Below are 15,781 nucleotides of genomic sequence, written 5' to 3'. Positions count from 1 at the left end.
GCTTCGAACTCATCCTTCCCCAAACACTCTCTTGAGTACCTTCCACCAACTTCAACATCTTAAACTACTGCAAGACATTAAACGCTGCTCACCATAGTGACTGCGGTACTCCTAATCGGAGTTCCGTGCCCTCCATACTATTGGAATGTCGCCCAAGGAAGGTGACGGGACCGGTGCATGTTTCACAGAGGCATTTAGTTCTGAAACGTCTAATCTGGGTGCATGCATGTATGTGCCCGCGCCCCGGCACACCACACGCTCCTTTGAAGAAAGCATCTCTAGAAATGAATATTCGGGGGAGGGAGAGCACATGGGTGCACAAACAGAACTAGGTGATAGGGTTGGCGGGGCGCAAACCTGTAATAAGCCAACAAACTGAAATGGTTTAAATAAACCTAATAAGCAAGCATAGCTTTTTGTATTTAGTAAAACATTTAATTATGCAAGGTTAGAAAACATGTAAAATAAAAGGTCTACATAAAGTTATCATACATCTTTGTGGGGTAAGTTACTGCCAAGAATCTACACATGGCCAACAATGAAAGTTTGAAGCCAGAGGGCGAACACTCCATTAGTTGCCCCTATTTGAGTTTCATAGAGTCCATTTTCAAGTTCCATTCGTGTAAGAATCATTGGAATTGAAAACTCTGCATTATGCTGGTAACTTCATCTCAGTCATCAACTCTTTTAGAGGTGAAAGTTTAGCCAGACCATTCCATTTGTTTTGCTGCAAAATAAATCCTACACAAGAGCACACCTACCTGCGGTAGTGATCTGCAAAGCACATGTTGCCTCGTGATCATGTTTTGATTTGGAAAGCCTTGTTTCGGTGTGGTGCTCCTGAGTCTCATCGCACTGCTCGTCGTTACCTACTTTTTAGCATAGTAAAATGTGCTGTGTGCTATCATTTTTGAGCCCCACAAGTTGGAGTTCTCCTCTGGCATTTAGTTTAGGCATTCCTTAAGGTCTTCCTCACTAAGCAAACTTTCACCTCTCTCTAAGGCGTGCCAATTCTCCTCCACATCCTTTTTTTCGGCCCCTGCTGTACCCTCACCCGTTGCTTCCAACAGCGCTCCAGCTGTCCTTCCGTGCAATTTGAGGTTGCCTTCTTCTGGTCGGGGTGCCCTTCTCTCTAGGTATTGGCATCTGGGTGGAGTCCCCCTCCTATGTATGTTCCTCGACCGCACGTCACACGGGGCAGTCACCCGTACTGTAGGTGTGCCTCTCCCCCACTTCCTGGCTTCCTGTGCTTATGTGTTGAATATACTATATGCACGCTGGTCCCAAAATGCTCTCTGTCCTCTGGTGTTTCTTCTCCTTCTCGCTGCTTTCACCCCCACGGGGTATCTTCTTCATGGGGCGCCCCCAAGCTGCTTCCTTCAGGGCCATCAACCTCCTGCCACCTTCACACGCCAGGAAAAGGACAATTTTCCTATTGCGGGGTGCGCTTTCCATGCTACCTTCCTTCCCGCTCCATATTATGTATTCCTGCGGCGCCGGCAGGCCTTTAGATCGGCCCCTCCTCCTCTGGCTATTAATTGACTGACAGGCACCAAGCAGGGTATATCCACAATCCAATTCGGTCCCAGCCGCTAACTTGATGCGGCCCCCGCGAGGTAGCCTACCTTTCCAGAGGCGTTGTTCCCTCGGTCACACCTATGCCGCCAGGGTCTTTACTTCACCCCTTCACCGCTGCATCCAAGTGCGGGGCCACCAACTCACTCACTGCCACCTCTCAGACTACCGTGCCCCTGCTGCGATCATCCCCTTTGTCGGCTCCATGTGCCGCTGTCTCCCTCGTGCCTGCGGGATCCTTCCCTTTACGATATTGGGGAGGGGGGCACGCTATCTGCTACCGTGAGTCACCGCCTCATTCCTTCGTTTTGAGGTTGTTTTTTCGCCCAGCCCGCCTCCGAAAATCAGATGTGCATGGCTTGCTTACTCGGCCCGAAGCAGAGCTGAGAACTGCACGTCCTCACTCACTGGTGGACATCCTGGAATCAACCAGTTTAAGTGCTTTTAAAGGCTCCTAGGACAACATCGTGTTCTGTTGATTAGTTGAGTAGTGATTGGAAGAGGGTGACAAGTGGGATTTATTGATATTTTACTTCTATCGCGCTCCTACTAGGCCCAGTGACATTGAGAACGCGCAAGTGCATGGGAGAGGGGGGAGGGGAAAAAGTGCATGGAAGGGGGGAGAGGTGGAAAGTGCGAAGCAGAGGAGAAACAGATAAATAACAATAAATAAATAAAGGCAACAAACAGTGGTAATGCAGCCAGCAATTTGCAAGTGCTAGGTTTAAGGCAGCAGACAGGGTAGGTCTGATAAGTGCAGGAAGAAAAAGGGGGGGGGGCTGTTTGGGTACAGATACAGACCCCAGTGCAAGGGGTGGCCCGGAGGCAGTGCGGGAGGGTGGCAGGATGAGCAGGTACCTGGGCCCAAAAGACAGAGGGTGGCCAGGTGCACAGTACCAAGAGAGAACAGATCAGCAGGGGAGAGGGGGAGCGAAGGCAGAAGAAAAGAGGAAGGTCTTGAGGTGCTTCCGGAACGGGAGATGGTTCTCCTCAAGTTTTAGAGTGGCAGGGAGGCTGTTCCAGAGGGAGGCCCCAGCCGAAGACAGATCTTCCACCAGCTCGTTTCTTAGAAAAACGACTGACCCTGAGTGAGTTGGAGGTAGAGTAGCGAAGAGCTCGAGAGGGGAGGTATTTGCGGACGGACAGCTGAAGGTATTTTGGACCCAGGCCCCAGAAAGCCTTGTGGACAATGCAGAGGGTTTTGAATTTAATCCTTGCATCCACTGGGAGCCAGTGGAGAGATTTTAGAGCTGGACAGATACGATCCCAGGGCTTGAGGCCAAGGACAAGTCTCGCAGTCCTGTTCTGGATTAGTTGCAGAGGGCGGAGAGTAGAGGCAGGTAGATTTAGAAATAGGCTGTTACAATAGTCCAAGCTAGAGAACCAGAGCTCGAGATACCATGAGCTTCTGGGGCAAGGAGAGGAAAGGCAGAGTACCTCTGAGGAGGTGCAGTCGGAAATTTGACTTTTTAGAGACCTCAGAGATGTGGGCGGAGAAGGAAAGGGTGGAGTCAAAGATGACCCAGAGGTTCTTAGCCTTGCAGGTGGGGATAGGAGGAGGGCCAAGGGAGGCCGGCCAGAGAGTGAGGGGAAAGGGTGGTGAAGGTGTGCCGATGAGGAGGATCTCCATCTTGCTGGCATTCAGACCAAGATCATTGGCGGCACACCAATCTTGAATGGCAGTTAGGCAGTCAGAGATGAGAGAGGGAGAGGAGGTGGCAGAGGGCAGCCTGAAAATGAGTTGAGTGTCATCAGCGTAGCACTGGAAATTTGAGCAGAAAATGGCAATGCAGTGGACGAGAGTTGCCAGGTATTGGTTGAAAAGCCAGGGCGAGAGGTTAGACCCCTGGGCAACACCACAGGTAGAGAGGAAGATAGATGAAAGGAAGGACCCCAGTTGGACCTGGGAGGGTCGATCTGAGAGGAAAGAGGTCAGCCAGGCCAGAGCCTGATCAGTGATACCCAGGTTTTCACGGAGATGGTTGAGCAGGATGGTATGGTTGACTGTGTCGAAGGCAGAAGAGAGATCGAGGAGGATGAGGACAGAGTGAATGTTAGTCAAGGTTGGTGAGCAGATCTTCACGGATGTTTAGGAGAGCAGTTTCCGTGCTTCTGGCAGCTCTGAAGCCAGACTGGTGGTCATGGGGACAGCCAACAGAATTGGAATGAAGGTTAAGCTGAGAGATGGGCAACTTTTCCAGGAGTTTGCCAAGAAAGGGAGTAATGGAAATTGGGCGATAGTTAGCTGGACAAGAAGGATCAGCTGTGGGTTTCTTGAGAAGAGGATGCACAAAGGAGTGCTTCAGAGGGGAGGGGAAAGGATCCAGAGGCAAAGGAGTGGTTGCAAAAATCAGCAAGGGCCGGAGCGAGGGTGTCAATATGGTCCTTGATTGTGTTGGAGGAACAGGGATGAACCTGTTTTGAAGAGGCTTTCATAGATTGGACTTGTCTAGCAACCTCGTCGGGTGAAAAGAGGAACGGACGAGAAGGATGGTGGGAGGGTGGCTAAAGGAGGGTCAGCAAGCACAGATGGAGAGGGAAGAGGAGGAGTGTGGGTGGAGAGGGTGGACAGGATGTCCTGGGTTTTTTAAATGAAGTGAGAGGCAAGGGCATTGCAAAAAGCCTTGGAGGCAACAGGAGGGGTAGAGACTGCAGCAGGGTTGGCCAGCTCCTTGCAGATTTTAAAGAGTTCAGCCGAGTTGTTAGATGCCGCAGAAACACAAGCTTGAATCTGGACTCTCTTCTTGGTGAGGACAGAGTCGGTATTGCCTTTGTAGCAGGCGACAGGCCAGTTTGTCAGAGGATGAACAGGAAGTCCTCCATTTCCTCTCAGCTGCCCTACACTTACATTTAAGTGTAGCTAGGTCAGAGTCAAACCAGGAATTGAACTTGGCTTTGGACTTCAAACGGATCCTCATGACAGGGGCAAGAACATCAAGCATATCAGAAATTGAAGAGTAGAGCAGAGACGGGCTTTATCAGGATGAGAGACAGCCAAAGGTGGGGTTGGGGGGGGGGAGAGAAATTGGCGGCAAAAGCCTCAACTGACACACACTTCATGGGCCGGATGTCCTAGAAGGTAGGTGGCAGTGTTGGGTTAGGCTTGGCTTGGGGGGAAGAGAGGGAGAGATGAGATGAGATGAGAGGAGGGAGTGATCGCTCCAGGAGAGAGGAGTGGTCGCTCCAGGAGAGAGGAGTGGTCAGAGGGATGGAGAGGGGGAGGTTGGAGGAGATCAAGACGTCGAGTGTGTGCCCTGCAGAGTGAGTCGGGCTAGAGAGGAGGATGGACAGGGCGAGGGAGTCGCAGAGGTCACGGAAGAGTGCAGAGGAGGAGCAAGGAGAGTCTAAATGTATATTTAGGTCAACGAGGAGGAGGAGGAGTTGAGTGGTAGAGGCCAGGAGGGAGGCGGACAGGTCTGCCCACTCGGAGAGAAATTAGGTGATTTGACCAGGAGGCCGTTGCTGTTTAGTGGCTTTGTAGATATTCAGGGGCGCAACGGTCTGGGTTGTTGGCGTTGACAATGCACATGAATTTTTGTGTTGAGGAAGATTTGCGACTGTGCTATTGCGAAGTGCTGGTTCCACCATTAGAATGGGAGTTGTCTTTACAACTTTTTCGTTTAGGTGGTCCTCGATATGTAGAATTTTGTTACGGATACATACAGTGATCGAGGCACAGAATTGTTGGGGCGAGTAGGTGTGGCATTACAGACTGACGTGCTTTTTAAAATGCCATTCTGGGCACGTTTTGAGGGACTTTATGCACGTTTTGCCTTTATTTCTGCACTATATTTCCAGAGCTGTCTGTAGTATGCCGTTTTGTCTGTTCCCGGAGGTTTCTTCAAGATTTGCTTTAGTCTTCTGCTCTCTTTCTTGAGTGAGGTGAGGTAGGCGATAAATAATTTAGAAAGTTGTTTCTTCTGAGGACGTTTGAAGGGTGCGTTTGGGTCCAGTACATCAAAAGTGTGTGAGAGGCATTCATGGGGGCAGTGGAGTCGTATGGTGTTACTGAGTGGACTGGTGATGGGGCTGGGTTGTGGTCTGGTTGTTTGCAGTTTTGTGAGAAGCATGTCTAGCTTGATGTCTTTCGATGGTCTGATAGTTGTTGATGGGGACTTGTTTCTTTTTGGTAGAGCTATAGGTGTCGTGAATAGGGTCAGCCGAAAAGCAGGGTGGCGCCCCAGGTTAAGGGGTGTGGGTTGTCACAGTGGTAACATTTTAATTACAGAAAACCCTATACATCAGCATGTGTAAGCCCTCCCATTAACTTTAAAATTGGAGGGCAACCAGATTGACTGAAAGCAGGCTGGAGCAGGCTAGGTCTGGCAGTTCAGATTAACCCAGCCAGTCTGGGCACCAATAGTAGACGCAGACTGGAGGGCAGAGTCACTAGTGCTATGGTTGCAGCCGTGCTGCCCACCGACTCCCTAGACCACTGAGGGTCACCTTGTTTCTGGTACCATCATAGGGAGGTAAAGCCTGCTTGGAGAGGGAAGAAAGACATGAGCCATGATTGGCTAAATCCGCATTATGAAAACCAGCCATGATCTGAGGCCCAACGAAAAGTGCAGATGATGTTCAAAGTGGGCAATATGTAAACTTGCAATGCACTAACAAGACATAGTTCAAGCCAGATATTTGTTTACTAAGTTTGTTCTAATATATACATATAAAAGGAGAGAATAACAATTATTCATCAATATATGTGGCACCATACAGTGCCCTTGCCGCTTTCAGTCATTATGGTTCTATTGTGGAGATGAGTAAAATTTGTCCAAGATTATGCAGCCAGATCTAGCAATGTGTTTTTTTTGTTTTGTTTTTGTTTAATAATGTTTATTAGAATAATTACAGCAACACGATTGTAATGTAAAGCAGAAATCTGATCTGGCAGATATAATACGGGCCTTGATGCATCAAAATTGACATCTTATAATAGTAATGCTATGACTATATAATTAACAGTAAATGATGCTTAGGAAAAAGAAGAAATAGGTAAAACAAGCAAATTAGTCAATGACATCCGCCATGGGAGAACAAAAGAATTTGTAATGAAAATGAGCAGGGGGGAGACAAACTGGAGAAACAGACAAGAGATTGGAGGGTCAGAGGGGGGGTTAGAGGGGAATATACATAACCATAAAGTGTTTGTAGCATTAAAGCATACAAGTTATAATTTATAAATGTGGTGGGCATGAGGAATGTGCCAACATGACTTTATGAACCATGTGAAGAGGCATTAAAGCAATCCAAATAGCGAATGAAAAACATCCATTTTGCGAATAGAGTCCTGTGCATTAGCCATACAAAGTTCCATTCTCTGTATGTGGCAGACATTGTTCCACCAACTCCTGACACAAAGAGAACGTGTGTTCTTCCAATTAGCAGTTATAAGTTTTAAAGCAATAATAATAAATAGATCATATCGTTTTTTTGAGGCATGCATGTCTCAACATTCAATAGCTAGGCTGCCCAAGACAATATTCAAAAAGGATAGTAGAACATCAATCTTAAATATTAGTTTAAGGCATTTCCAGACATCTTTCCAAAACGTATAGACAAAAGGACAGTTAAAAATATGTTCATACGAAGCTGCGGCATAGCCACAGGTCCAGCATCTGTCGTACAAGCCATTTTTAGAATTGGATAGTTTAACAGGAGTGATAAACGCCCTATGAATAAAAAAGAGAAAGTGTTGCGTAATGTTAGCATAAACTGAAATGGTTTAGAATATTGAGGACCATGTATCATCATCAAGGGTCAGACCAAAGTACATTTCCCATAGCAGATTTTGTGTTAAGGGCTTTGTACATTTTTGAGACTCTGAGATCAGAGGATGTGGTGAGCTGCAGCAGTCTAAGAATATCTGGTGAGAGAATGTTGTTGGAAAGGTTATGAAGTGCATCGAGACATGAGTTGACCAGTGTATTGTAAAAGTTAAATTCAGTGTTAGGGATAGAAAATAAGTGTCTCAATTGCTGGAAGGGTAGAATAACGGGGCCATTGATGATTTGTTGAATGAATCTGATGCCTTTTTTTAACCAGGATTTTCTATTCACGGTTCTATTGTTAATAACAATATTTTTGTTATGCCAAAGTAAGGGGGGTAGATTTTTGTTTGAAGTTTTATTATGGGGAAAAGAAAGACCTTAAGGGCAGCGACGGAGACTTTAATAGGATCAGATAGGGCCATAGAGATGTGATTAAATAGATAAATGAGATCGGCTGAATTATATGGGTAAACCAAATTTTTCTCTAGTTTTTTAAACCTGGAAGGAGTATCTACTAAATGGGAAGAGTTAAACCAACAGCGGGATTGTTTTAGAAGGAAGGCCGAGTGATAAAGTTTGAAATCTGGGAACCTGACACCTCCTCCCTCTCTCCTCCCCCCCATATCATATGGAGCTTTTAATTTGGCTAGCGTAATCCTTTTAAGTTTGGCAGGACCCCAAAGGAAATCAAGTAAGATGGAGTAGATAGGTTTGAAAAAGGAAAGAGGAAGTGGAATCGGAAGGAGCTGAAGGTAATATGGGATAATAGGGAGAGCATCATTTTGATTGCATCATGCCGGCTTCACCACGATAGATAAAGGGGGGGATAAATGGGGGACCATTTAGAATAGCATTGCTTTTAACATGTCTGACCACGCTGCAGCTACTCTGCAACCCATACACTGGCCGCAGACAGAGCAAAGGATAATATTTAAAACTTTTTCTGATTGGCAAATCTTACTGAGTTAAGGGCCTCAAATACCTTCGGAAACGAATCTCCCCATGCCACTACAAGGATCATGCAAGTATAAATACGTGGGAGGCCAAGCCTAGGTGTAGTTAGTCTAGCTACATGGAACACACTTACCCAACACTGAGATTACAACAGGAAGTGTGAGTGTGTAGCGTGGATTGCCATATGCGGGCAATACGTAGTCTGTGTAAGTGAAGCTCGTTCTCCCGTTTATGTTGTATAGGTTCTATGCTGGAGGAAGCTTGGACTCGTATTCTGCCTGTTGTGCAATTAGGCCCCGAATTACAGAGACTCTTTCAATAGGTTTGTGCCATTGTAAAACCTTCCTGTAAACCAGGACCTTGCTATCATTGTTGGCATAAGGGAGTATTCTTTCAATAATGTTGCCTTTGCTTTACCGAACATGTTCATAGTTTAAGTTGTGTTGGGTTTTTAAAGAGCACCCTGCCATTTACACAACCTACTTTGTGGTGCTTTCAAACACAACTAAAGGTTGTTAGCTAGCTTGATTTGTGCCACACAATTCTAGCCATTGATTGTGATAACATATTTGTAATTGTATGCCGCTGGGGTGGCAGGGGTTTACTAGGGTTACCACCTGAGTACACCCATCAACGGTTTACATCAAATGTGCTGCTCTGAAGTTAGACGGTGGGTAGGGCCAAGTATGGCGAGTGGGCACAGCTATGCTGGAATCTAGTAGGGCCAAGTATGGCGAGTGGGCACAGCTCTGCTGGAATCTAGTAGGTCTCAGTATGGCGAGTGGGCACAGCTCTGCTAGTATCTAGTAGGACTATGTATGGCAAGTGGGCACAGCTCTGCTGGAATCTAGAAGGGCTAAGTATGGCGAGTGGGCACAGCTCTGCTGGAATCTAGTAGGGCTCAGTATGGCGAGTGGGCACAGCTCTGCTGGAATCTAGTAGGGCGCAGTATGGCGAGTGGGCACAGCTCTGCTGGAATCTAGAAGGGCTAGGTATGGCGAGTGGGCACAGCTCTGCTGGAATCTAGAAGGGCTAGGTATGGCGAGTGGGCACAGCTCTGCTGGAATCTAGAAGGGCTAGGTATGGCGAGTGGGCACAGCTCTGCTGGAATCTAGTAGGGCTAAGTATGGCGAGTGGGCACAGCTCTGCTGGAATCTAGTAGGGCTCAGTATGGCGAGTGGGCACAGCTCTTTTGGAATGTAGTAGGGCTAAGTATGGCGAGTGGGCACAGCTCTTTTGGAATGTAGTAGGGCTAAGTATGGCGAGTGGGCACAGCTCTGCTGGAATCTAGAAGGGCTAAGTATGGCGAGTGGGCACAGCTCTGCTGGAATCTAGTAGGGCTCAGTATGGCGAGTGGGCACAGCTCTGCTGGAATCTAGAAGGGCTAGGTATGGCGAGTGGGCACAGCTCTGCTGGAATCCAGTAGGGCTAAGTATGGCGAGTGGGCACAGCTCTGCTGGAATCCAGTAGGGCTCAGTATGGCGAGTGGGCACAGCTCTGCTGGAATATAGTAGGGCTCAGTATGGCGAGTGGGCACAGCTCTGCTGGAATCTAGTAGGGCTCAGTATGGCGAGTGGGCACAGCTCTGCTGGAATCTAGTAGGGCTAAGTATGGCGAGTGGGCACAGCTCTGCTGGAATCAGGCTAAGTATGGCGAGTGGGCACAGCTCTGCTGGAATCTAGTAGGGCTCAGAACCAGTGTTTGGCTCAAGTTCGACTGCATCTCAGAAATATGAGCTCAGCTACCCCTCCTCGTGCTACTACTACACCAATCATTCAAGAATCTTGCATGCCCTCGGGGAGCGGGTGGTGCCTACCTGGTTTACTGTCGAGCCCCACATCCCTCTGCATTTATTGGGGCATAGGATAGGAAGTCTATTGCTTTCTCGTGCTGGATGCGAGGCACGCAGCAGAGCCAGGCCCAGAAGCACCCGCAGAATGAGGCGTGCACCAGCCAGGTGAATTGCTCCCCACCACCACTGCACACACCCCTTTCCCTGCAACCCGCAGCAGAGCTGCCTTCCCCCTCCCAAACTTCCTTCATTTCTCTGGCCACATGCATCCTGCTGCCCCCAGCGCTGCAAGGGGGGGGTGTTTTTGTTGTTGTTGTTGTTGTCGTTGTTGGTGGTGATGGACAGGATGCCAGATATGGGCCTTTAAGGGGTTATGAAGGCGGATGTTAAGTTGTATCGTATGTTCAAGAGGGGCAGGGTGCCGTATGTATGTATGTATGTATGTATGTATGTATGTATGTTATGTTATGTTATGTTATGTTGTGTTGTGAGTTGTGTGAAGTGCTGTACTCGTTTTGTGGAAAGGCTGGCTTTGTTTTGTTGTGATGCAGCCATTCTTTTGCCAGTTCAACTCCTGTTTGGGCCCTGGAGTCCAGCCAGACACGATGGCTTCGCTTTACCCAGTAACTATCTGCACCTCCCCGCCCCCACTTCTTGGAATGAGCATTATTCACGCTGCCAATGCCCCCAGACTGAGTCACTGTCACTGTTACTGCAAGTAGCATTGCTAGGTCATTGCCACCATTCTGAATTCGTGTAATTGCTCCACCCGCATTGCTTATGGGCTGCAAAACTCGTAATTAGACGGAATGATATGTGGACATACCAACGGTTTTACCGTTACTGAAATTCATAAAGAAGGCCAAAGACCGCAAGGGCCAGAATGAATGGATTAGTGACTGAATGAAATGCTGGTCTAGAAAAGTAGTGTCCTGGTCACCCGGTGCAACCTGATCGCACCAGGGCAATGCGTTCATAACACTGGATTAAGTGGCCTTACAAAATACAGATGCAAAGATGTGTTCTAGCATTATTCGCAAGGAATCCAGTCCCACATGTAAATAAAAACAACACTATACTCTGTTAGAGCGCATGCCCTGTGTAAGTGCCTCGGGGTGCGTGGCTGGGCTATAAAGTCTTCCCGTCAGTCCCACACATTCCAACCGCGTGTGAATGGAGATGGGGCCAAAGGCGCACCTCACTGACGATTTAAAGAAATGAATAAGAAACGGACATACCAAGCTGTGCCCTGTAAAGTTTGCGATCGCAAAGCCCTGGCTTTTTAGCGCACACCATCATGCTTTCTCTCGCAGAGCCATGCGAGCGCCTGGAGATTACCCCTGGGTGGTACAAATCAACAAAACATTACTGTACAGTGTCTGTAGTTTTATTTTCCCACTTTATATCAGCAGTCGGCGGGAGGGCTTTGGAGCGGTGCTCCTCTACTTTTTTAAATTAAGTTTTACTGTTCCTATACTTGTATTTTTAACAAGAAACCGATCCGGAATGGTTTCCTTTTCAAATAAAAACTTGCACTTCAGTGCACTGCACTGAACGTTCTCTTAAACAGCAGGCGCATGTTGTTTGGGGGCGTGGGGGGGTTGTATTGTGGGCTGGAGGGGGCGTGGTGATGGTGTTTGAGTTTAGGGCAAGCCAGTAGGGAACACACATCCACAACTTCTTTTCGTACACTTCGACCACTGAAAATCAGAAGTAGGAGAATGCAAACTGATGTGAACCTAAATGCCAGGCCTGTCTGAGCATCTCTCACCTGGCATGTGCCAATTTAAGGTCCATGTAATCTGCCGCCTGGGTATACGGGAGGTGAATCCACTATGGCCACGTGCCCCCCCCCCCCCCCCCGTGCAGTGTGTTCCCTGATTGGCACATTCATCTGGATTGGATAGTAGTTATTATACACTTGTCTGAAGTTTCTAGTACTCTTTACCGAAATGCCCATGGTTACTTCCAAACTCTTCAGTTATCACTTCACCCGTAGAGTTCCCATCTGGAGTACACTCTCAGCCACTTTTTCTAGCGTGACAAAACAGAAGTAGGCATGTTATGGTCCCAAAGTAACGAATTGGCAGAATTACATTTGATGATAACTAACCCCATTGATGCCCCCCCCCCCTCCTCACGTACATGGCAACCACACAAAATGCCACCATTCAAACTCGGACTTGAAGGAAATAGTGCATCAAAGGGTGCGTGGCCTGCAGAGACCAGCTATACTAGTGAACGCAATGGTTGTCATCCTTAATCGGGGACTCGGTCAGCACAACGTTTAAAATCCTCAGATCTTATTTAAACCCTACTTCATTAATCCCCAGGTTCACTGAAATCGGGCTGTCAAAATAGGAAAAGCAAAATTGGTCAAAAAGAACGTGCCACGTTTTATTGTAATTTACACCTTCGAAGACTTTTGAGGTACATAAAGGGTCAAGTTCAATAAAATGTCAATAATTATGTACAAATGTATGTGTGTTTGAAATCGGGGCGGGGGGGATAGCGTAATTTGGTCTCATTATAATTTTAAGGTTCATTATTTCTTTGTTTAGTTTAGGCAGGAGTACTTTTCTTTTTTTGTTATTTTTGACATAGGCCCCCAGATCCTGTTCCACTTGGGGCTTCCCCTTTCAGTTTTTCTTGCCCACAAATCCTGTCCCTACTGCGAAAGTGAGGCTGTTGCCAGGCCTGGATTCCAGGATGTTGCCATACTATGTCCTCCTGGAAGGCACAGTCCCTTGATGAGGCTTTCTATGAATCGCTGTTCTGCTACAGGTGCAGCTTGTTTCTTGGACAGGACGCTTGATTGAATCTCTGGCCTGGGCTGGAGTAGTTAATTTAGACTAGATTAGAAGAAAGGCGGGGTGTGGGGGAGGGTCTGTTGCAAGTTTTGCAATCCTTCAAGCAGCTCCCTGACATAACATAATACTTTTCTTTTCTACAGTCTTCGTCATCATCCTCTTCCTCCTCCAGCAGCGATTAGGATTGAGGACACCCGGCAAAACCCAGTTCCAGATGCCCATTTCCATGTTTTGCACCTAACCTGCATGGGGTCAGAGGATTGTGCACCTAATACAGGATTCACCTGCAACTATTGGTTGATGACCGTCGATCTGGAGATCAAGTCTTTCAAAGTCATTCTTTCTACTGTATGTTTCTTATGTGGATCTGAAATGTGCTTTTATGTTCCCACAGACCTGAGGGACCAGGTAGATTTACTTGTCCCCACAATTGTCGTCATATCTCGGACCCTTCCCTATATAATCTCGCTCAAGGTTCCAGGCCAGTTCGCGCCGATCTCCAAAGGGGTGGCAAGAAAGCGTCCTCTTTGCTTCTAGCTCTGGCCTTGAGCATATACGATGTACGTAGATATGTAAGAGCGGACCTCTTTTGCCTCCATCTATTCACATTCAGTAAATCTCACACCTCCAATTTCAGGATGCGTCCGTGTACATGGCTTTGTCTAGCATGCATGTAGTTTGGTCTATATATATATGTCCATACCACCAAATGCCCACATTACCATTTATGTTGCAGGCTTGCTTTCGAGCTCTCCAGCACCCTTGTCCACACCCTGCCCATGAATGTGTTCGCACGAACCACATGGTCCAAATGTACACTAACAAACCTGTGCATATTTCTTTTTTCCATGAATTACCCTGGCGGAGCCTTCTGGTCATTGGGAGCAAATGACTGCTGCACAGGAAGTGTCTGGAGTCATCATGCTCGTAATGTGCTGCTTTCGGCCCCAAGTGAAACTGCTGGACTCGTCATACCTCTGTTCGAAGAATGGAGAATTTCAGATCCCCAGCCCCAGTCAGAAAACGGGCTGCCTTTTTGTGTATGTACATATAGGAACACTGTCCACAGTACACGACCAAGTCAATAGAAACGGATAGACTTGTTTGGTGCTCTTCCAAACATTTTAACATGCGCAATATTCGCACTGTTGTTCAGATGAGGGCGAACTTCGTTTTTTTTTTGCACTTGTGAGTTAAAGAGGAATTTTTTTTTAATAGTAGTGACTCGGAATGCCAAGGAATTCAACTGTAGTAGCACTGACCCATTTAGTAATCCTGGACCAGTGCACAATGGTAAGGTGTTCAGGTGACTGGCGATAGCAACTGAGTAATGGGATGTATAAATGGGCGTAATGAAAATGTGTGGTTGAGCTGCAGGAACTCGGTAGAAGCAGACTGGAGGCCACATCTTGTCACGCCCTCCTCCAGCACAGGCCTGGGACACTATTCCAGCGCTTCTGTCTGTTGCATGTTTTAGCGGAAGCGCGGCAAATGAATTGAGGTTCAGCAGTCATTCTTGCAGTAGCGCTTGAATGAATACAATGTTGATGCGGTACCAGGGCAATGGCATTCCAGAAGTCTGAGCATGTTGCAGCCCCATTGAGCGGTATCTTGTCGGAATAGCTTTTTATAATCCATGGCCATGCAGGTTGTTTGCACGCAAAGGTAGAGTAGTTATTCAAGTCAAGACGTCGGGATCTCCTGATTGCCAGGCAAATCGGGGTGCGCACATCTGAACTTTTTCAAAAAAAAGCGTGAGATTGTACAGGTAAAAATAATGAATGAAGGTCGACCCATTATGAAATGATGATACGCATTGATTGCAAGCGTCAAATCAATCCTGTAATTTGTAAGATTTTTTAATTGCTTTGATGGGAGAATAAATGACACTGGTGTTTCTTGAGCCATGAAGAGGATGTAGCGTTTGGTTAGAGGGAATATATCCCTCGGTACTCATTCCTCACTCTTGCAGCGCTTGTTTTCTCTCCCATCCCCATCGCTTGCCCTCAAGTACTCTGAGGTTCTGAACTAGACCCTGTTCATTTCAAGGGCCCAGCTAGCAACTACACATCCGAATGTCATTACCCACTGCAGATAGCAACAGCTCTGTGTGGTCTGTTAGGACAATCTGGGTTTTTCACACTCGTGGTGTGGCGTGGCATGATGTGATCGAAATATGACGCAGCTAATGGCTGGCTTAATGTGATTTTATATTTTGTTTACTGACTGGCTTTATTTCCCTGCGTCTGTTGCTTTTCTGTGAATCTGAGGAGGAGGAAGCGGATGCACGTGAAATGATGCGCTATGTGATTTGTTAAGGGATCATCCATCCTGTATCTGTGAAGGAAAGCTCAAGACTGCATATTGTATACTATACCAACTTATGCATTCTCACGTTGGTTGGTTGTCAATCTTTGCTTAGGAACAAATTAAACTTTTAATTGTTTTCAAGTTTCTATTTGTAACATTGAGTTTTGTTTTGTGCTGGGTATCTAAGCATAAAGAGATGAAGGCAGAGTTGACCAATGGGGATGCTGGTAGAGCGGCAGAAGGAATAGCACTCATTCTACAATTCACGTGTGTAATATTCAGAAACCCCATGCAAGTGCACATTGCAGAGTGAGTTTGCTGCTGGGGCAATGTTGCAGGTTGAAATGTTCTGCATCGCTGCAGGCATTCTCGCATTTCCATCCATGTGGGTGAGAAGGTGCTACAACAGGACTGGCAAGAAGAAAGTGGAAACCATCCTTTCCCCTCTCGTCCCCCCCCCCCCCCAACCATCCACTGAACAACCACATGTCCCATGCGTGCAGCGTTGCTTGGGGCAACCCCTCCCAGATGGACTAGTAGCACAATATGACTTTCCAAGTGTGCTACTA

The 15,781-nt window shown here is 47.2% G+C and overlaps 1 protein-coding gene across 2 annotated transcripts in view; it reads left to right on the top strand.

The window, feature by feature from the left end:
- PRR13 (proline rich 13) overlaps positions 1-15,356 on the top strand; it is a 192,745-nt gene extending 177,389 nt beyond the window's left edge. For both annotated transcript variants that reach the window (XM_069653308.1, XM_069653309.1), the window contains one exon: positions 13,046-15,356. In XM_069653308.1, coding sequence (XP_069509409.1) covers positions 13,046-13,084 — 39 coding nt within the window. In that variant the 3' untranslated portion in view covers positions 13,085-15,356. The remainder of the gene's footprint in view (positions 1-13,045) is intronic.
- Positions 15,357-15,781: the final 425 nt, after the last annotated feature.

Source organism: Ambystoma mexicanum, chromosome 3q, assembly GCF_040938575.1.
Source record: "Ambystoma mexicanum isolate Mex_15411 chromosome 3q, UKY_AmexF1_1, whole genome shotgun sequence".
In the NCBI taxonomy this organism is placed as follows: Eukaryota; Metazoa; Chordata; class Amphibia; order Caudata; family Ambystomatidae; genus Ambystoma; species Ambystoma mexicanum.
This window is presented reverse-complemented; position numbering and strand designations above follow the sequence as displayed.